Here is an 18,471-nt window from a genome sequence, read left to right as displayed (position 1 = left end):
TCTCTCTTTACGGCCACCATAAAGTATTCACATATATTAGCTTACGGCTCATAAATGTTGACTGCGCAGCTCTTACGCTGACGCAGGCGTGCGGCCTTCCTCACTGAGGAATGATTTACTAAAGCTACATAAAACTCTCCTGTCTGTGGGGAATCACCATAAAGCCCCCAGAACCAGTGATAGACGGGTGTTATAGATAGCTGCCATAAAAGCATCTTTACGGGTCGAAGGAGAGAAGCGTTACCACGTCTTTCTCCCCGTGTTTTAAATGATAAACAAGTCTCATCGGACATCATCAAACTTGGGCAAATGTGAAGGTATGAAGAAGCAACCAGGGCCCTCAGCTAGAAGACCAGAGTAGATATGGTTGATTTAACCATGGAGCAGTTTCTGTTTCCCGGTCCTAATGCTGCGAGAGGGGGTTCCCCTGTCCCCTTACTCCACCGGGAGCTCACGCCTCCTTTCAACTGGCCGTACAGGATCTCCTTAGGGAGACAGTTGTGTGTCATGTGATTACGTCGTCCCAGCTGATCCCCAGGAATCAAAGCAAAGCTCTTTGGGTGAATAGATCCTGGTCTCTTTGATGCCTGCTGGAGTTGGGCCATGATTCCGCTCCATACGGTGGGCTTGGGAGTCCCACAGCTTTGTAGACCGGCACCTTAGCGTGGGCCCTCAGGCCTCAAGACTCTTGTCCTGAGTTTGGCGGCGGCCCCCCCCCCCCCACAGCTCAGGAGATGGGTAACCTCAGAGTCCACGTTGGTTTTGGAAGAGGGAAGCCTGCTGAGGGAGGGGAAGTGGCTAACACTCATCACCGTGGTAGTGTCCAAAGAGGAGCACCTCTTCACCCAGTGGTGGCAGGTGGTTGATGAGGCCAGCGCCTCATGACCTGGTGCCAGTTAACCACCAGGCAGCAGCAGCCGTGGGAGCCTACACACCTCCCCTAGAGTCCAACGTGGAAGAAAAAGAGGCGTCCTGCTCCTGCCTGAAAGAAACCCTGGCAACATTGCCCAGGGAGGACAAGATCATCCTGCTTGGAGGCCTAAATACTTGACCAACACCCGTGGACACACACACATCCTGACAGCCCGGTCCTTCCTCCTGCAGCAGCAGGTTAATGCATGAGGAGCGAGAACAGAAGAACAGACCTCCTATTGGACTTGGCTCGGGTCCAGCAGCCGTTCAGCCTGTAATCAGCCGAGCAGCAGTCAGTCATAGCAGGCTTTAAACAAACACATTAACATTTGAGCGCTCATCACACTGACCTTCCTTTACGCAAGCACACAAAACACATGCTGTCATCGCGTTAAACGCACACACACACGGCTGGGCGCCGCCGGCGTTGCAACTCATCTACTAATAATACGAATAATAATGTAAAAACTGTTTCACCCTTGATTGTTTGTGTGTTTGTTTGTGTGTGTGGCAGCACAGACGCCATTTTTGCGTCCCCTGATCAATCAACCACCCCCAGCTGAGGTTAACTTGCACTCGCCTGCGGGTGTGACTCCATGGCGCTGCGCAGGAGAAGCCAAACACACCCTCACACAGGTGGGGAGGACAACCTCCGGTGATTATACTCACATGAATGTCAATCATGGTGTCTGTCTGAGCATGTGTGTGTGTGCGTGTGTGTGTGTGTGTGTGTCCGCTGATGGCCTGTTAGATTGAGCTGTCAGTTGGCAGGCAGCAGATGAAGATTAATGGTGCACACAAACAATAAGAGGCTTGCAATGATCATAAATATGCTAATGGCCATTAGCAATACACACTCGGAGACATGCTTACAAGTGTGTTTGCGTGACAGGTGTGTGTGATCTTGTACAGGCTACATAGTGAGGAAATGCTTCAGCAAATTCAGCTGGTCCTCACCACGTTAAAAGACTGTTTGAGTTCGGATTGGCTGTTAAAGGTAGGATTAGAATTGGGTTTAGGTTTAGGTCTAGGTTAGGGTCAGGGTCAGGGAATGGAGATGCAGCCAGTGTGTCCTCGCAAAGATAGTAGAAACCTGTCTGGGTGCAGAAGCCCTGATGCGTAAATAGATATCCATTTGTGGGTTGAGGGAGGGGGAGAATCGGGCTCATTGAGCCGATGACATGATTGGTGTTGCATTAAAATGTGTTTGTTTAGAGTCTCGTGAGTGTGTGTTTGTGTGTGTCTGTATGTGTGTGTGTGTGAGAGAGGGCTGGCGGACAGCGATGATGTTGGAGCCAAGCCTCTGATTACGAGTACAGGATCAACTAATGGCACAATGAGCGTCTGATTAGGAGAGGAAGGGGTGAGGATGAGAAGGAGTGGTGGCAGATAAAAGGGTGAGATGGACAGATCTATTCACTGAACTGATGATGGGGCTCTTTGTTGTCTCTTCCTATTCTGCGGCTCTCTGGGGCCTTTTCCTGTGTCTGCAGCAAAATGAAAAACCTCTTTATCTCTTCCTCTGGCCCCCCCACCCCGCTGCCATCTGGGTCACAGAGCGCAGATGTATTGCAGTACAGGAGACCCTGAACCCAAACCTGCTCTTCCACTTCATCACCTGGAAACACTCCTCTTCTCACTACACACACACACACACACCATCACCACCTCCAGACATCTCCTCTCTCGCTCGCTCTCTCTCTCTGCCTGCTGCCACCCCCTCCCCTTCAGAGCAAAAAACCTGCTCCATCCTGTGGGGGAACGTCAAGGGCTCCTGGGGTTCTCCGACCTTCCCTGTCCTCTAAACACGCGCACGCTCCTGCCCTCGCCGAAACATGCGCCATCCATCCTGACCCGATGGATGGCGCCCGTTAATGTAGGCATAGGGAAGTGGCCATGATTGGGGCTAATAAGCTCACAGGGGATGCAGGGGTGGAGGAGGCTGGCCAATGGGAGGAGTGGCTGAGACGCACCTCTTTGGAGGGTCCCTGCTGAGCTCGGGGGGGCCTGGGGGGTGTGGGGGTGGGGGTTGGTTCAGCGTTCCTGTGGTCGTTACACCGTCGTTCTGCTGCACTGGTTATTGCCGCGCTCATTGTGACAGAGGCAGTGAAACATTCAGATGTCACATTTGTTAGCGGCGGGGTCGTAAAAACGTGTCCTTAAATAAATAATGTTTTAAAACTCGCCTAAAAATATTTCTTTAAAGACCTTTTAAAGTCGTGCGACATCGCATGTTGTCCTTGAATAAGCGATGATGCGCTTCGCTGAGGACAGAAAACACGCAGCAAACACAACAACGCTGTCATTATTTAACAGATTTGGCCTCCTTTGGTTTATTTATCTGCAGTTTTCCCTCATCTTTGCAGATCCCATTAGCCTCCTGGGCCTCGACCTTGCACAGGGACGAGGCAGCCGAGCCTTCACACCCTTGCAGTAACACACACTCCTCTAAGGGCGAGTGGACTTGAGCCACTTGACTCTTGGCCTCTTCAGCTCAGCTGGAGAAGCTGCTCAGTCACAGAAAATGTCAGCACCACCGCAGCCGTACGGGTTGGTGACACATATTAGGGGATTTGAGCCCAGAGTTAGTATTTTGATGCAGATGAGAGCGGGCTGAGGGTCAGGACACCATCCGGGGCCGTCGTCCTCCTGATGTACCTGTTTGTTACTGGTCGCTGCTTTAGTAATGGCAGCCTCGACCTCCTCCCTCCCCCTTCACTGTCTTCAAATCCAATGTGGTGCTGCTAAATCAGCCATGAAACAATGTCAAAGACAAAGTAAATGTGATGTTCAGAGTCCAGGCCGAGCAAACCGAGAGGAAGTCCGCGATGATCGCTAACTCTGCATCATCTGAACGCGTGGGTGTGTGTGAACAGGTGTGTGTGAGTGTGTCTCATTAGCATGCGTGGCGCGTCGGTGTTGTCCGGGAGGCTGAGCCGCCACTCTGCGCTCTGGGGGAGAGTTATAGATTACTGGCTGGAGCGAGCTGGGGCCAGGGGAGGCGCGTTAGCCCGCGTGAAGCAGCGCGGGCCGGGCACAGCTCTCAGCTCATCAGCCCGTCTCTGAAGGACGCGGAGCTTAACCCGGAGCAAGGTTCTGATTAACCGGACTAATGACAGTGTGGCCCCCGGCCCCTGGTGCCCAACACCATAATCACTGCTTAAGGCTGCAGCCTGTCTGAGGAGAGTGAGCAGTGTCACAGCTTAATGGATAATTCCACTGACAACAAGCATGTTAAGTCAGCTGTCAATACCGGCTTCCAGAGACGCTCGGCTGACAGGAAACCGAAGCCTGGATGGCCCGGTCGCCATCAGAAGTTAGGTTTTTCCGTGTTTACGAGCTGGATGGATCCACGCGTCCGCAGCGTTCACGTGTGCGTGCGTGTCCCTGTGTGTTTGCGGGAGGTGTTTAATGAGCGCTGATTGACGCCTCGTCGGCGCCGCCTGATCTCAAAAGCAAACATCTCATCGGCACAATGGAAGCCTTCAGCCTTCGGTAAACAGGGACCCCAGCAGACAAACGGCACAGCGCAGGACCGCGTACGCAAACGAGGGGAAGACAGAGGAGCTTTTGTTGGCATCTCGCTGTCACACAGACCTGCAAGTTTAATACAATAAGTGCACAACGGCAAAGACGGGAGGGTCAGGGTGGAGATGCGTTTGCTCTGCAGGCAGGAGAACATGCCGACACGGCTTATTGTTGTCTGTGAGCAAAGTGATTTGTGACACCTCCCAGATGAAGCCCTGCGGGCGCCAGGGCCTGCGGCGAGATTACCCTGCAGCGTTATGACTGTTTGTATGTGAGGGTGGGGGGGGGGTTAGAGACGGGGGTAATAGCGCGGTGTTGTTAGAGGTGCTGAGTCGATAAGTGATTTAGCCTCTGTCTCGCTGAGGATGGAAGAGGAGCGGACGCAGAAGACAAAAGGAGACACACTCCTGTCTGCCGCCGCAGCCATGCCGTCGCATATTTATGATGCCAACAGTTGGGGGGGGGGGGGGGGCTGTTTTGTGTCGGCCGTAACATTTGAGTCACACAAGCAAGGCGACCCTGAAACGTGTGACCCACAACCTTCGAAGGATCCTCTGTTCTCCTCTTTCTTCATGGCCGTGAAGGCGTGCGGCGCTGTCGAACGTGCGGTTTACACATCCTGTTTGGGGGAAACGGGCCGTCAGTAGGATCATGTGGTTACTGCATCGCTGACGAGCTGGGGAGACTCGCTGGTTCCAGCCCTGACTCTAACCTTGACTCACTCAGGTGTGCAGGTATTTATTGACCGGCATTGCTGCGGAGCCCATATTGTGTGTCCGGTCCGCCTTTACCAGAGCCGGCTGAGCAGCAGACGTATCCAGGCGCGCGCTCACAGCTGCCGTGTTTCTGAATGGATCCGGTGGCCATTGTCCTCCTGTCAGCGGCTCGTCTCCTGGGCCCAGGAGACACGGCGCTGACATTTAGCAGACTCCCACCCTCGTGCCTGCCTCTCCCTCTCCTCACCTCTCATCTGCCACCTTCCCCTTCCTCTCCCCTGCCTCATTCTCCCTCTCCTGCTGTTTTCATAAAGCCCCTCGCTCATTCTCTCTCTGTCGCTCCGTCTCTCTGAAGCGGGGGGGGAGAACTATGTGCGGGTGTCACAGATTGACTGTTTGTGTTAATGAGCGGCCCTATAAGGCTATCAACATAAGATTGGTACGCCCAAAGTCCCTCATTACCCAGGAAGCATTGCCCCCTACATGGGAATGGTAATTGGGAAGGAAGGTGTGTGTGTGTGTGTGTGTGTCAGCGTGTGTGTATTGGGGGGCAGGGAAGGAGTGGAAATAATAGGATAATAAATGTGGGATAATTGGAAAAATGGAGAACAAGAGGAGCAATTGATCAGGTTGAAGAGTGTGTGCAGAGTGATGGTTTGAGGAAATGGAAAGGTTAAAGGTCGCGCACTTCTGTATGTGCACGCACGTGTGCTCACACAGGATCAAAGAAAGAAAAAAGCCGTTGCAAATGCATGAGTGAACCTTAACCGTGACCTTAAACTCGACTTAACCTCTTCCGACCCTTAAACTAGGTCGTCACCCTGCAGAGGGGGGCCCCGCCTTTAAACTGAACCTCCGATATGTGTCAACACACACACACACACACACACACACACACACACACACACACACACACACACACACACACACGCACACACACTTTTTGTTTCATTTGGGTTTAATTCCTTTTTCGGATTGATGGTCGAAACAGGTTCTGTTAAAAACTTTAGAGACCTAAGAAGATGGTTGCTGTTAGTTCAACAGAAATGTCACCCACATTCCACTATTCTGATTTTACAAACATGACTTTTTAGCAATTATCAACAAAAACAAAGCATAAAAATATAGAAGCCTAATGAAGAGAGGTGTAATTAGCAGCTTTTGGGTTTGGTCCTTCAGAAGACGAGCAACCGTGGGACATTACCGCCACCTAGAGGACATATTTAGGAACAACAGCCTGTCAAGAGGAAACAAAATCATTTCAATTGTATGTTAATAATATTAAAATAACATAAAATAAAAATCTCATTATTTCATGTTCATATATGTGGTGATGTAACAAATATTTTAAATACGTTCATCCGGGACTTTTTAAAATATATAATATATAAGTATTGCAGGAGTGATTAAAAACAGCCTTAGACTCAGCACATCATGAAAAGACACCCATAATTTAAACAGCACCCCCCCCCCCCCCGTTCGTGGTTAAAAAGACTCAATATTTCGTGATGTAACTCGGACACAATGGGTTACTGTAGTTTTTTAAAAATGTAGATGACGCTTTTTTTATGGTCTGGGTGTAAAATTAAACGCAGCTGAATAGTAAAAATCCGCAGGCTAATTAACAGTTGACAATAAACGAGCCTCCGAAATTCAAAGTGTGGCTTTATAGCGCCATCAAGCGGAATCCCTGTATAGGACAACACAGCCCTACAACCCAACAACCAAATCCTGTCATACTCGTTAATTTATGGTTTATTAAGCAGAAATGCAGCATAAATCATCCAAGTACACAAATCTGCACAGCACATGGAAACAAAGGTTGTACTCACCCTACTACGGTGCTACACGCTGTAAATAATTAATAGAAGCTTGTGTTTGTGACAAAAATGCATTTGAAATGTATATAAATGGATATTTTCAGTTGTAGTTTAGGGGGATTAAAGGTGTGTGTGTGTGTGTGTGTGTGTGTGTGTGGGGGGGGGGGGTCATTTAGTCAGAGTTGTAATCTGCAACCCTCCGATGCCCAACAATCATCCTTCGGATGGGCCTCATTAGCAGAACGTAGCGGCTCCTGATTGGCTGTTGCTGTGATTGACTGGAGAGGAACTGGGAGGCCGGACGATACCATTCCACCCGGCCAGTACACGGCTGGGAACCATCTAAACATTCATCAGATCTGGATCCGCTTCCAAATTCGGGTTTACAAGCCGATTACGTCCGTGTGATTCATCTGATTTTTGTGGTTGAATTCCAAATCTGGGTGGTATCGGCTGGGATTAGCCCCCTAATCCCGCTGTCATCGGCGCAGAATCCCCCCGGTTTCCTCCGAATGAACGAGCAAACAGGCAATTAGGATGCGGGGATGCTTTCCGTCGGAGCTGCGATGGCAAACCCGCAGAAATGCCGAGATTCTCAACCTCTGAGGAAGCTTTTCCTTAAACCCACCTCGCTCTAGTCGTTTTAAATCGCTCTTGTCTTTCTCTGGACCTTTATGGCGATGCTTCCCCTGCGGAGGCTTCTGCACCTGCTGGTGCTGCTCATCCACTGCGGACGCCCGGAGGTCGCGTCCAGCCCCACCGAGGAGGGAGCGCTCCGAGGCGGCCACGGGGAGCACGGAGAGCCGGGGCACCAGGAACCGCACAAGGACTCCTACAGCACCTTCGCCTCCGAGTTCCTGGAGTCCAGATACCTGCCTGACGATGGTGAGCATGTTGTGGATCTGAAGTAGGATAGTTTTTAGCATCCAAGGAAATAAAATAGGATTTAAACGGTTGATAACAAACAGAAGCATGTCAACTGTGTAACAAACCAACAGGCCTGTCAGTACCCAGGCCAGCTCCCTGCAGTCACAGCTGACACACACACACACACACACACACACACACACACACACACACACACACACACACACACACCACACACACACACCCCTTTGAAGTGTTTAACATGATGTCTTCTGTCACCACATCCTTTACACAACTCTCTAACTGTTAGATGGGTTTGTTGTTTTTAATCGTTTTTAGCTTTAAATTACAAAAATAAAAAAAATAAAAAACTTTTGACGTTAGTTAAACCTGTAAACAAAAGTCTCATATTTACAGGCTGTTTTGTGGTTGTCATCTTAATTTAAGACCCATTTTATAAGATTTAAATGCCGCTGATGATCTCTACTCTAATGATGCTATTTTAGTGTTCTTACTGAAGCTTGAGCTTAATTTTGGGCATATTGATGTGACGCTAATATTAACGCACATCTGAAACTAAATATAACAAATAATCCCAGCCATTAACTGTGTTTCTGTCCACCTGCAGGTTATCCCTTCCCCACAGCTCCTCCAGTGGACCCGTTCGCCAGGATCAAAGTCAGCGATTGTGGCGTAACAAAGGGCTGCATAAGGTCAGAGGTCGCGCTCCGACAGCGGTCCTGTGCTGGAGTCAGTCCCGCGGCGGCCACCGACTCCCCGATGGCGTTATCGCCCATGATGTGGCCTCACTCAGCAAAATCTGGATCAGTTCTCTCTAGATGAAGGCAGACATTCCTTTACTTTTCCACAGATACGGGAAGCCGGGATGCGACGCGGACACGTGCGACTATTTCCTGAGTTACCGTCGGATCGGGACAGACGTGGAGTACGAGATGAGCGCGGACACGGACGGATGGGTGGCCGTCGGCTTTTCCTCCGACAAAAAAATGGTGAGCCGCTCGAGCCTTTACGCTTATGTGTCACCTTTAAATCCGACTAAGCTGTCGGCCCGGGGGGGTGGCCGTGTCCTCAGGGGGGCGATGACGTCATGGGCTGTGTCCACGACGACAACGGACGCGTGCGGATACACCACTTTTACAACGTGGGTCAGTGGGCGAAGGAAATAAAGAGGAACCCAGCGAGGGACGAGGAGGGTATTTTTGAGAACAACCGGGTCACCTGCCGCTTCAAACGTCCGCTCTACGTCCCCCGAGAGGAGACGCTGGTGGACCTACACCTGTCCTGGTACTACCTGTTTGCATGGGGACCGGCCATCCAAGGTGATTCACCAGTCTTTACGTCCCCCGTGTTCTCTTGCCTTTTATCCCCAGTGCTTTTTATGCCCCCGCTGATCTTTTGCGACAGGCTCCATCACCAGACACGACATCGACAGCCCGCCGGTCAGCGACCACATGATAAGCATCTACAAGTATGAGGACATCTTCATGCCTTCCACGGCCTACCAGACCTTCAACTCTCCCCTCTGCCTGCTGCTCATTGTGGCTCTCACCTTCTACTTGCTGATGGGAACGCCATGAGGCCACGGATGGAACAGGGCAAAGATGACGAAGCAGCAATAATCCAAACCACTGGTACCAGTGGGCCTTGCACAACCAGACATTGCATCAGAAATATGAATAACTATTTAATAACAGTAGCAACTATATATTCAAACTTTTAAACCTACACTTGGTTATGTGTTGGAGGTTATTTATTAATATTGTTTTAAATACACACACGCACACACACACACACACACACACACACACACACACCTATTATGTTTTTCATTGTTGCACATGCTGAGAAGTCCGGGGATCATTTTAAAAGCCTTCACTGATGATGATTTTGTTAGCTTTTTTGTCCCATTTTGCATTTTTTTTTTGTTCTCAAAGACACATTCTTTAGTAATGTTTTGGTATTTAGCGACTCTTTAAGTTTATTAGCATTGTGGCTTTTATCCTGATAACAGGCAGAGGAAGAACCCCCATTGATTTGATGCAGAACAACACAGGCTAATACTCCCAGATGCTGTTACTGTAGCTTTATGATCTGTGATTAAAAACCCCACATTGACACAGTTATACCTTAGTTGAAAACCAAAATCTTTTAATAAAACATGTCTCATTGATCAAACATTTTGTAATCATATGCTATGCTAATGAGTTATTCTTATTGTCTGCTGTCCATATTGTTATGAGCACTGTGGGACACCATAAACTAAAACAGAATAACATTTTTAGAACATATAATTGGATTACTTTATCATAATTTAGTTTTTGCATGTGTGTTGTTACTGCAATTCGTTATTGACAATAGCGACTCGTACTCTTAATAATGAGCTACAATCCTAATGTTATTATTTTTGCTCAATGAAACTACATTTCCCATGAGGTTTGTGGGTAAGCGGTTTCAATGACATCATTTTTTACCTCCTTCAGGTGACGGTTCCATATCACGCCAATGGGAACAGGTAAGACAGAGGTGTCGCTTGGACTTTCGTCCAATAATAAATCACAGCTCGTGGCAGTAGTTTACGGATTTTCGAATTTAGATCAAATTAGTTGCCCTTTTACAGAAATATTGAGTTCAAACGTCACTCCGTTTCCATCCGGATACTATTTAAGGGCGGCCTATTAATCACATGACCGAACAAGCTGGACTTCCGTTCTCGCGACTCCTTCCCTCTATGGTGGTGGGTGGATCCGGGCAACGTATGGGTGGATCCGAGGGTGGACCCCGGTGGAATCTGGAAACATGGCAGACGAGGAAGACGCTCCGCCGGACCGCGCCGCCGCCTCTCCGCCGCCGAGCCCTCGCCCCGAGCGGCCTCACTACGTCTCCTTCTCCGAGAGCGTCCAGCCGGCCGTCGGGATGGTGAACACGCTGCTGACCCACCCGTCGTCCCTCAAGTTCGACAAAAACATCAAGCAGGCCTTCTACAACACCGGGGCCATGATCTTCGTGGCGATCTGCTGCGGGGCTGCCGTGCTGGTCTACTTCATCCTGGAGGCCTTCCTCCGCCCGCTGCTCTGGGCCGTCCTCTGCGGAACCTTCCTCCATCCCTTCAAGCACTCCCTGGCCCGGCTCGGCCGCTCATGGCTCAGCGGCTTGCAGGAAACTGGGACGCCCATCGTCCTGGGGACTCTGTTGGTGCCAGTGTGGTGTGTAAACTATGGGGTGGAGGCGATGGGTAAACTGGTGCTGGAGAAGCTGACCGTGCTGCTGGTTATCGGGGCGGGGGCGCCTCTGGTTTACTTCCTCTACCTGACCTGGAGCCTCATTGGCATACAGGTGGTGATCGGACACGTGTGCTGGATCATCGGGGCCGTGCTGGACTGTTTCCACACAGTGTGGGTGAGTGAAGGGACAGGGACAAGTGTTCCCCCCCCCCGAGGTGATGCACGCTGGAACATGCTGGAGCCCAAAGTCGAGGTTAAATGAGGTTCAGGTTCACCACATTTTCCAGTACTTATGATCATTTAGGTCTGTTTTGTTTTGGGGAAAGATATGAACTGGGATATCATTTTAAATAAGAATACTGTCTCATTGTCAGTGTTTTTCCTTCAGGTTTGTTATTAAACCTGTATCGCATCAGCTGATCCACTGTCCAGTAAATGTGATCTTTAAATATCCCACTTTTACCGAACCGCCCAAGGCGGCCGGGTACAACCGGGCTCGTTGTCTGTTTAATTAGGGTTAAATGTTCTCACCCTGTTTCTGAGTGAGTGGAAAGGAACCAGATTATCTCTGGTGAAGCCATTTGATGCCATCAGTAGCGGCTGGATTGGTGCGATAACACTGTTACCATGACAACAGCGAGTGTCGCTCTTCCTGTGACATTTGTAGATGATACAGAAATGACAGATTAAAACTCCCCACGCAGACGTACTCTTGCTTTACTCTTTGCTACTCAGCAGCAAACCCGACGGCCCAGTAACCCGACATCCCGTCTACTTCTGCCCTTTCTGCCCTTTCTGCCCCCTCAGGTGTGCACGGTGGTATTTGGCTTCCTGCTGGTGGTTTGCTTGAAGTGGAGCCCCCACACGGAGCGCTACCTGCGAGCTCTGGCTCTCCCGGTCTGGGCCGTCCTGCTCTTCTACATCGGTGAGTGTTTGTGGGGAAGCCTGCTTGGACACGCCCTGTCCCCCGTCTCCCTGGTGGGACGTGTCCTCGCATGTTGAGCGGAGCCGCGGGACGGAGACGTCGTTAGTATTTTTTAGCGCGCGCGAGGCGAAAACAAGCGTTGACCTTCAGATGTGAAGCGTCGGGGGGGGGACGGAGCTGCTCCCGAGTAGTTCTGCTGGGAGGCGGGGGACAAATGGAGGAAATCGTCCCCATTTTGTACATCTGCTAAAAAGATACACGGGTCACGGAGGAGTTTGAGTGGTTTTGAGTAAACAAAGCCCAGCTGATGCTGTTTCTGGATGTGTGTTTAGTGTCTCTCACTGGCTCCTGGAGAGTGCCCGTGTTTGTGATTGTAGTCACACTCATCATTGTTGGTTCCCAAGAGAAACCACCTGCACCTGGAAAAGGTAAAAACTTGTTTCCCCATGCTAAGCTAACCTGATGCTAAAAGTAGGTCAATAGTCGCAGCCCTGACATTTGTGCTCTTAGTGCTCATATTTATCAGCGTCCATCTAAAGCAAAGTGGTCCAAAGGTTTGAGCTGCGGCAAACGTGCGCACAAACGGTCCCAACGCGCTGCTGTTGCACGTGCGGTGACCGTGCGCTTGTCCTTCCCAGGAGAGCTGTCGAGTCAGGTGCTGTCGTTCGCCGCTAACACCATTTACATGGCCATTTCCTGTAGCCACCTCCAACCACAAAGTGAGTCCGATGAGACGGCCGCAGCAGGTCAGACACCTCAAACCTGTACGACACCGTCGCAGCGCGTAACACGACGGGGGTTATGACTCAATATTGCTCGATATTCAGATGGCGTGAAGTCCGGGGGCGCCGCGACGCCCCTGCGCCCCCGGAGCTCCCGCTCGCTCCCAGCCGGGCTGTTCCAGAGAGAGAGGAGCTCCCGCAGCGCCAGTAACATCTACTTCGTTTTGCTGCTCTGGGCGATCGTACTGGTTCAGATTTGGCTCAACCTCTGGATCCTGCAGCTGCTGCCCATCCCCGTGGCTGGTAACACACACACACACACGCGCGCACACACGCACACACACACACACAGGCACGTGCTGTGCTCTGAGCCATTTGTTGTTTTAGTGTGGGTGCTGAAGAAGCTGGTGGTCCGATTTGGCCTGAAAAGCTTTGCGGAGCGGACTGTCGCCACCTGGTGGTCGGTGCTGGAGCGGCTGGGACGGGAACGGGAGGGGGCTCTCCTGCCGGGACCCATCAAAGGCTTGGCTCAGTTCCTGCTGCGTGTTGACACCAAGGTACCTCTGACCGGCCTCCGCGTGCACGGAGCATCCGGTAGTTTTCTTCTTCCTCCTCGAAACGGGTTGTTATTAAATCTCAGAGGCCAAAAAGATGGATATTTTTTCATCAAGGTCTATGTAAATGAGCGGTAAGTGCACTCATGGCCCCCTGGAAAACACACTTCCTGCTATGATCACAGCGAGGCGGCGTGCGGAGCCAGGCCGCCGCCTCACACGCGCCAAAACCGTCCCCTCACACACGGGTGTATGAAATGACGTTTCCAAAAATAATCTGCCCAATGTCTCTTTGTCTCCTCCCCAAGCTCTGGCATTGGCTTAACAAGCAGGTAATGACTTGGAGGAGCAGAGTGCTGAGAGTGTGTGTGTGTGTGTGTGTGAGTGTGTGTGAGAGAGAGAGAGAGAGTGAGTGAAGGCTTGAACACACTTTATAGTAGCTTGGACTGGCACTTGTCTCATTCACTCTCATCCTGCCATCTGTCTGGTCCCTTCCTGTTGTCCTGCTTCTGGCTCCCACTGCAACAGGAAGCTACAGGTGGGGAGGCGGGGCTTATCTCTACCCCCCCCCCCCCAGCCGCCTCACCTGTATCTTCCCCTGTCCGGCTGTTTGGGATTGTGTGTTTGTTGCTGCATGGAGAGCTGAGCTGAGCTTCTCTGTGTAGGTCCGTCAAAAGAGGCTTTAATTGTGGGGATTATTTTCTCAAATGTCTCCAAAATTCCACTTTTCACTTTTGTTGGCTCGGACTACGACTAAGAGTTTTTATTTGACCTGCTGTTTTAAACATAAAGAGTATTTTCTGTCTTCTTTCCTTCATGTTTTCTTCGGGCTTTTCAAACGCTGTTTTTTTTATTATTATTATTTTTTTATTTATTTGTAAAGTGTTTCCATTTTCGCTCGGCTGCCGTGAACCCTTTAAAGTTTCAGATTTGGCGCCATCTAGTGTTGAGAGGACTGATGGGACAAAATGGAATTTTATTCCAGTTGGCTGTCCAGAGATTTAAAAATTGAGTGATAATGATTCAGAAGTTTTTGAGCCTTCTGGGTAACCGTAGCAACGTGATGGAAATATTTTATCACCCATGAAGTGGGTATAATAATAATAATATGGGTCATATTATAATATTAGGTGAGTGAAAGTGTAAACATTGATGGGAAAGCTAACTAATATCAGTGTTGGTTGTAAATACATGCGTTAATCATCATTCCACCGTGTATAAATGACTAAACTGCTGCGGCCTGGCGTGGTGGGAGGGGCCTCCAGTTGTGGCGTGTGGGCCACATTAACACGTACAAACGGAGGCCGCAGCAGTTTTGGAGCATTGAGAAACCTGAGTTGACTCCCTTTTCCTTTTTCACGTGCACAGTTTTTATTCAAACACAACGATGCACGCCCGGACCCTGGACCCAGGTTTCTCCATGGGTCTGACCTCATTCACACCCATGTCATCCCCCCCCCCCCCCCCCTTTCCCCCGTAGATCGTTGTCTGGCTGGAGCGATCTCTGGATAAAATCATCAGCATCTTCATCATCTTCCTCCTGGTCACGGGGACCATCCTCATGGCTCTGCTGCTCACCGCCATGGTAAGTGGCGCCGGTCACCATTCCAGATGCGCTGAGCTTTGTTCTTATACAGTTGTGTGTGCCCCCCCCCCCCCCCCCCCCCGCAGGTCCACCATGAAAGTGCTCACATCATCAACGTCACCAGTAACCTGATCAACGAGACCGTGTCCAACCATCCCGAATGGGCAAAGTATGACACGTCCTCTTTGGCGCCCTCTTGTGGAGGGCAGCACGCATAACCACGCTTTTTTCCCCCCACTCCTCCAGTTGGCTCCCAGAGGCCTGCGTGGTGCAAAGGGCGCTGAATTCCGCCGCCACTAATGTTTACCAGCACGGCAGAGAGTGGATCACGCAGCGGGTAACGGACGCCGCCGGTCTTTGCCCCCCCCCCGTTAAAGAGCGGCAGCATTGAAACCCTTCTTGTTGTGCAGCTGCATAAGATTTTAGGGGACAAGGTTAACCAGACGGCGGTGATCGAGAAGCAGGTCCTGGAGCTGTGGGACAGACTGTACCACTCCTGGTTCGTCAAGGTAGAAGCACGTGCACCCCCCCCCCAACGGATCTGCCTGCACGTATCAAACTCACAGTGCATTAATGCGCCCTCCAGAACGTGACCCACTCCGGACGCCCGCGTGGCCCGAAGATGATGCAGAGGCAACACAGCTGGCTGGACGACATCATGGACTGGAAGGACATGGCCTCCTTCCTGCAGGAGAACATTGAGACTCTGCTCTCGGTGAGGTCGGCGCTGCATGCTAGTTTACCGGGGGGGGGGGGGGTTTGAAACCCAGGCCTTGGGGGCCGCAATCCAGCCAGGTTTTCTGACCCACCAGGTCAAGGTTGAAAGCTGTTTTACGGCCGGGAGGATGGGAAAACCCGGCTGGATTGCGGCCCCGGAGGACAGGGTGAGGTCCACTAATGAGGTGCTGCCGTCCTCCTGTAGATCCTGGAGTCTCTGTGGGTGGTGATGAGCAGAAACGTGGGGCTCCTCTTCTCCACCACCACCACGCTGGTCTCCGTCCTGTTCCACAGCGGCACGGCTCTGCTCAACTTCGCCCTGAGTCTGGTAGGAAACCAGCGCGGCAGCTTCCCCCCCCCTCCCCCCCCGGCATCACCTGGAAAAACCAAACGGACCTGTTTCATTTTTAGGTCATTTTTCTAACCACCCTTTTCTACCTGCTGAGCTCCAGCGGCGAGTACTACAAACCGGTCAAATGGGTGATCAGCCTGACGCCCCTCTCCCAGCCGGGACCCTCCTCCAATATTGTTGGCCAGTCTGTCGAGGAGGCCATCAGGTACACACACACACACACACACACACACACACGCACGAGTGCTCCGACCTGTCTGAAGGTGTCGGTTCTGGTTCTCTTAAAGGGGGGTGTTTGACGCCTCGCTGAAGATGGCGGGCTTCTACGGCCTCTACACTTGGCTCACTCACACCGTCTTCGGCATCAACATCATCTTCATTCCATCTGGTGAGCGTTGCTCCTCCGTCGCCCTCTTTCTTTCTTTCTTTTTTTTAACCCCACGGTCGTGGTCGTTTAGCTCTGGCCGCCATCCTGGGCGCCGTGCCGTTCCTGGGGACGTACTGGGCGGCGGTGCCGGCGGCGTGCGACCTGTGGCTGGTGCAGGGCGAAGGCGTCAAGGCCGTGCTGCTGCTCATCTGCCACGTTCTGCCGACCTACTTCGTGGATACGGCGATCTACTCCGACATCTCGGGGTAGGCCTGTTCAGATTTAAAAAAAAAAAAAAAAAACCCAGACGCCATCGTGCCTGGAGATAACCGCGGCTCCCTCTCCTCGCCGTCCCAGGGGGGGTCACCCTTACCTGACGGGTCTGGCCGTGGCAGGCGGCGCGTATTACCTGGGCCTGGAGGGCGCCATCATCGGGCCCATTCTGCTCTGCATCCTGGTGGTGGCGGCCAACATCTACAGCGCCATGCTGACGAGCCCCAGCTCGGCCGCCCCCACCCCCGTGCAGCCCAGCTGGCCGCTCCACCCACTCAGGTGGGTGACAGGTGTGAAATGAACCCCCCCCCCCCACCCCAGATCCCGCCGTCGTCACCGCCATCTTCCTGTGCTCTCAGGACTTTTACAGAATCCACCCCGTCCGTCCTGAAGAACCCCAGCGAGTGAGAACCGGGGATGGAGCGTCCCGGCGAAACTCCCGAAGCTCCTCCCCCTTCCTCCCGAAGGAGTCGGGGCTCCTCCGAAGAGAGCCAGCGGCACGGCGGCCGCTCGCCCAACGGCGCTCTCACTCGACACGACCAGCTCAGACCGTGTGGATCCAGCACGCCACGCTCGCTCTGCTGCCGTAGGCGGCGTGCACGCCGACGCCTCATCACACCCTCTTCAAAATCTCAGCGCCCGGGTCGACTTTTGTACGGTGTTCCAATGTTTTTGCACTAGTTTAACTAATCGTGACGTCATTTCCTCCTCCGCAGCGTCGTTTCTGACCCGCGACTTCCCGCCTCGCCCACCAGGGGGCGCCATTGTAACAAGCGGAACCCTGAGCGTTTAACAATGTTTACGTCCAAAGGCTGTTTTTCAGAAACTTTTAACCTCACAGCTAGAAATGGACATTCTATTTTTACTGAGTTTATCCACCTTTGCACTGACTCACTCCCACTTTAACCTGAGCACTTTTCTTACCCCAGTGGAGCCCGGGGGGGGGGTTTAATCATGCGATGCATAATTACTGTTGTACGCGGCTACTGTGTTAGCCGGCACAGCCGAGTAGTTCATTTAACGCCTGTTAATTACTGTATTTTTAAAAAAAAACATTTGGTACTAGTGAGACACAAAAAAAGACTGTAGCGTTTTTTAGGCCTCTCCTGATCTGGTAAAAATAAAGTTTTCCTGGACGGAGGGAAGCGCGCCCGTGTTTTGAGGACGAGTCAGACGGTGTGAAGGATTTACAGCTTGTTGGCGTGTCGGCACAGACGGAGGGGAGAACGCCAGCTCGGAACAGCTGCTGGTAGCTGAGACGGCCCACGGGGGGAGCGGCGCAGACAGGAAACGCTCCACGGACCACTTCCTTTTCTCCCATGATGACAAATCAACATATTTCAGGTGATCACAATTGCTTTAAAAGCCAACTGGCACTTGTTCAGTCACGTGACCACACTCCAGGACCTTGAGAAGGTCACAGAAAGGTCATGAGAAGGTGCAGGTCTCTCGCCTTCAGGTCAAAAGGTTCAACCCAGTCCTGAATCCTGGTGTCTGGATGGTTCCAGTCATCCAGAGGGGAGGGATTTGAATTTCTGTAAATAATAACACGGAGCAGATTTCAAAAAGATCAATAAAACAGGAGTTGACGCTCCTCCAGAACGTGTGATTCCGTCTCTCCCTGCGGCCGTTAGAAGGTTGTGCTGTGATTTTCTGCTTTGATACCGCAGATCAAAGACTTCGAGCTCCTTAACGACTCATTTCACTGGCAGAGCGAATCGAGGACAGACGAGACAGAAATGTGTCGGCGGTTGGAGGATATTACTGCTGCATTCAGCTAATTTACCAGATGCGAGACGCTGAGAGAGAAAAATGAGTCTTTTTTTTTTAACAACAAAGTCTGATAAACTCTAATCCTCTAATTCAGCGGCGTTAGAATGATCCACAATAA

At 51.5% G+C, this 18,471-nt stretch overlaps 2 protein-coding genes across 5 annotated transcripts; both read left to right on the top strand.

The window, feature by feature from the left end:
• Positions 1–7,277: 7,277 nt before the first annotated feature.
• frrs1l (ferric-chelate reductase 1-like) lies at positions 7,278–10,309 on the top strand. Its single transcript, XM_003966150.3, has 5 exons — positions 7,278–7,861; positions 8,472–8,556; positions 8,715–8,853; positions 8,937–9,183; positions 9,269–10,309. The coding sequence occupies exons 1-5, from the start codon at positions 7,651–7,653 to the stop codon at positions 9,439–9,441; spliced, it is 855 nt and encodes a 284-aa protein (XP_003966199.2). The 5' UTR covers positions 7,278–7,650; the 3' UTR covers positions 9,442–10,309.
• Positions 10,310–10,526: 217 nt separating this feature from the next.
• tmem245 (transmembrane protein 245) lies at positions 10,527–18,189 on the top strand. 4 transcript variants are annotated; one of them, XM_029839450.1, is made up of 18 exons: positions 10,527–11,260; positions 11,893–12,010; positions 12,343–12,438; positions 12,649–12,756; positions 12,838–13,035; positions 13,120–13,289; positions 13,595–13,618; positions 14,767–14,871; positions 14,958–15,040; positions 15,118–15,208; positions 15,282–15,380; positions 15,458–15,586; positions 15,794–15,916; positions 16,000–16,145; positions 16,228–16,328; positions 16,399–16,573; positions 16,665–16,870; positions 16,940–18,189. In XM_029839450.1, exons 1-18 carry the CDS (start codon positions 10,661–10,663, stop codon positions 16,969–16,971), a joined length of 2,604 nt encoding a protein of 867 aa, XP_029695310.1. In that variant the 5' UTR covers positions 10,527–10,660; the 3' UTR covers positions 16,972–18,189. The 4 variants fall into 4 exon arrangements, with proteins under 4 accessions (XP_029695310.1, XP_029695312.1, XP_029695309.1 ...); XM_029839452.1 differs by having other exon boundaries at positions 10,528–11,260; positions 12,649–12,729; positions 16,665–16,859; XM_029839449.1 differs by having other exon boundaries at positions 10,528–11,260; positions 16,665–16,859.
• Positions 18,190–18,471: the final 282 nt, after the last annotated feature.

The sequence above is a fragment of the Takifugu rubripes genome, chromosome 7 (assembly GCF_901000725.2).
Source record: "Takifugu rubripes chromosome 7, fTakRub1.2, whole genome shotgun sequence".
NCBI classification, from domain to species: Eukaryota; Metazoa; Chordata; class Actinopteri; order Tetraodontiformes; family Tetraodontidae; genus Takifugu; species Takifugu rubripes.
The sequence above is the reverse complement of the archived record's forward strand: the minus strand, read 5'-3'. Positions and strand labels throughout refer to the sequence as shown.

Bases quoted from the DNA above. Each gene is read 5' to 3' on its own strand.
- frrs1l (XM_003966150.3), top strand. From the start codon at position 7,651: ATGGCGATGCTTCCCCTGCGGAGGCTTCTGCACCTGCTGGTGCTGCTC. The intron at 8,557-8,714 runs GTCAGAGGTCGC...ACTTTTCCACAG, and splicing joins GTAACAAAGGGCTGCATAAG to ATACGGGAAGCCGGGATGCG. The intron at 9,184-9,268 runs GTGATTCACCAG...CTTTTGCGACAG, and splicing joins ATGGGGACCGGCCATCCAAG to GCTCCATCACCAGACACGAC.
- tmem245 (XM_029839449.1), top strand. From the start codon at position 10,661: ATGGCAGACGAGGAAGACGCTCCGCCGGACCGCGCCGCCGCCTCTCCG. The intron at 16,329-16,398 runs GTGAGCGTTGCT...GTGGTCGTTTAG, and splicing joins CATCATCTTCATTCCATCTG to CTCTGGCCGCCATCCTGGGC. The intron at 16,574-16,664 runs GTAGGCCTGTTC...TCGCCGTCCCAG, and splicing joins ATCTACTCCGACATCTCGGG to GGGGGGTCACCCTTACCTGA.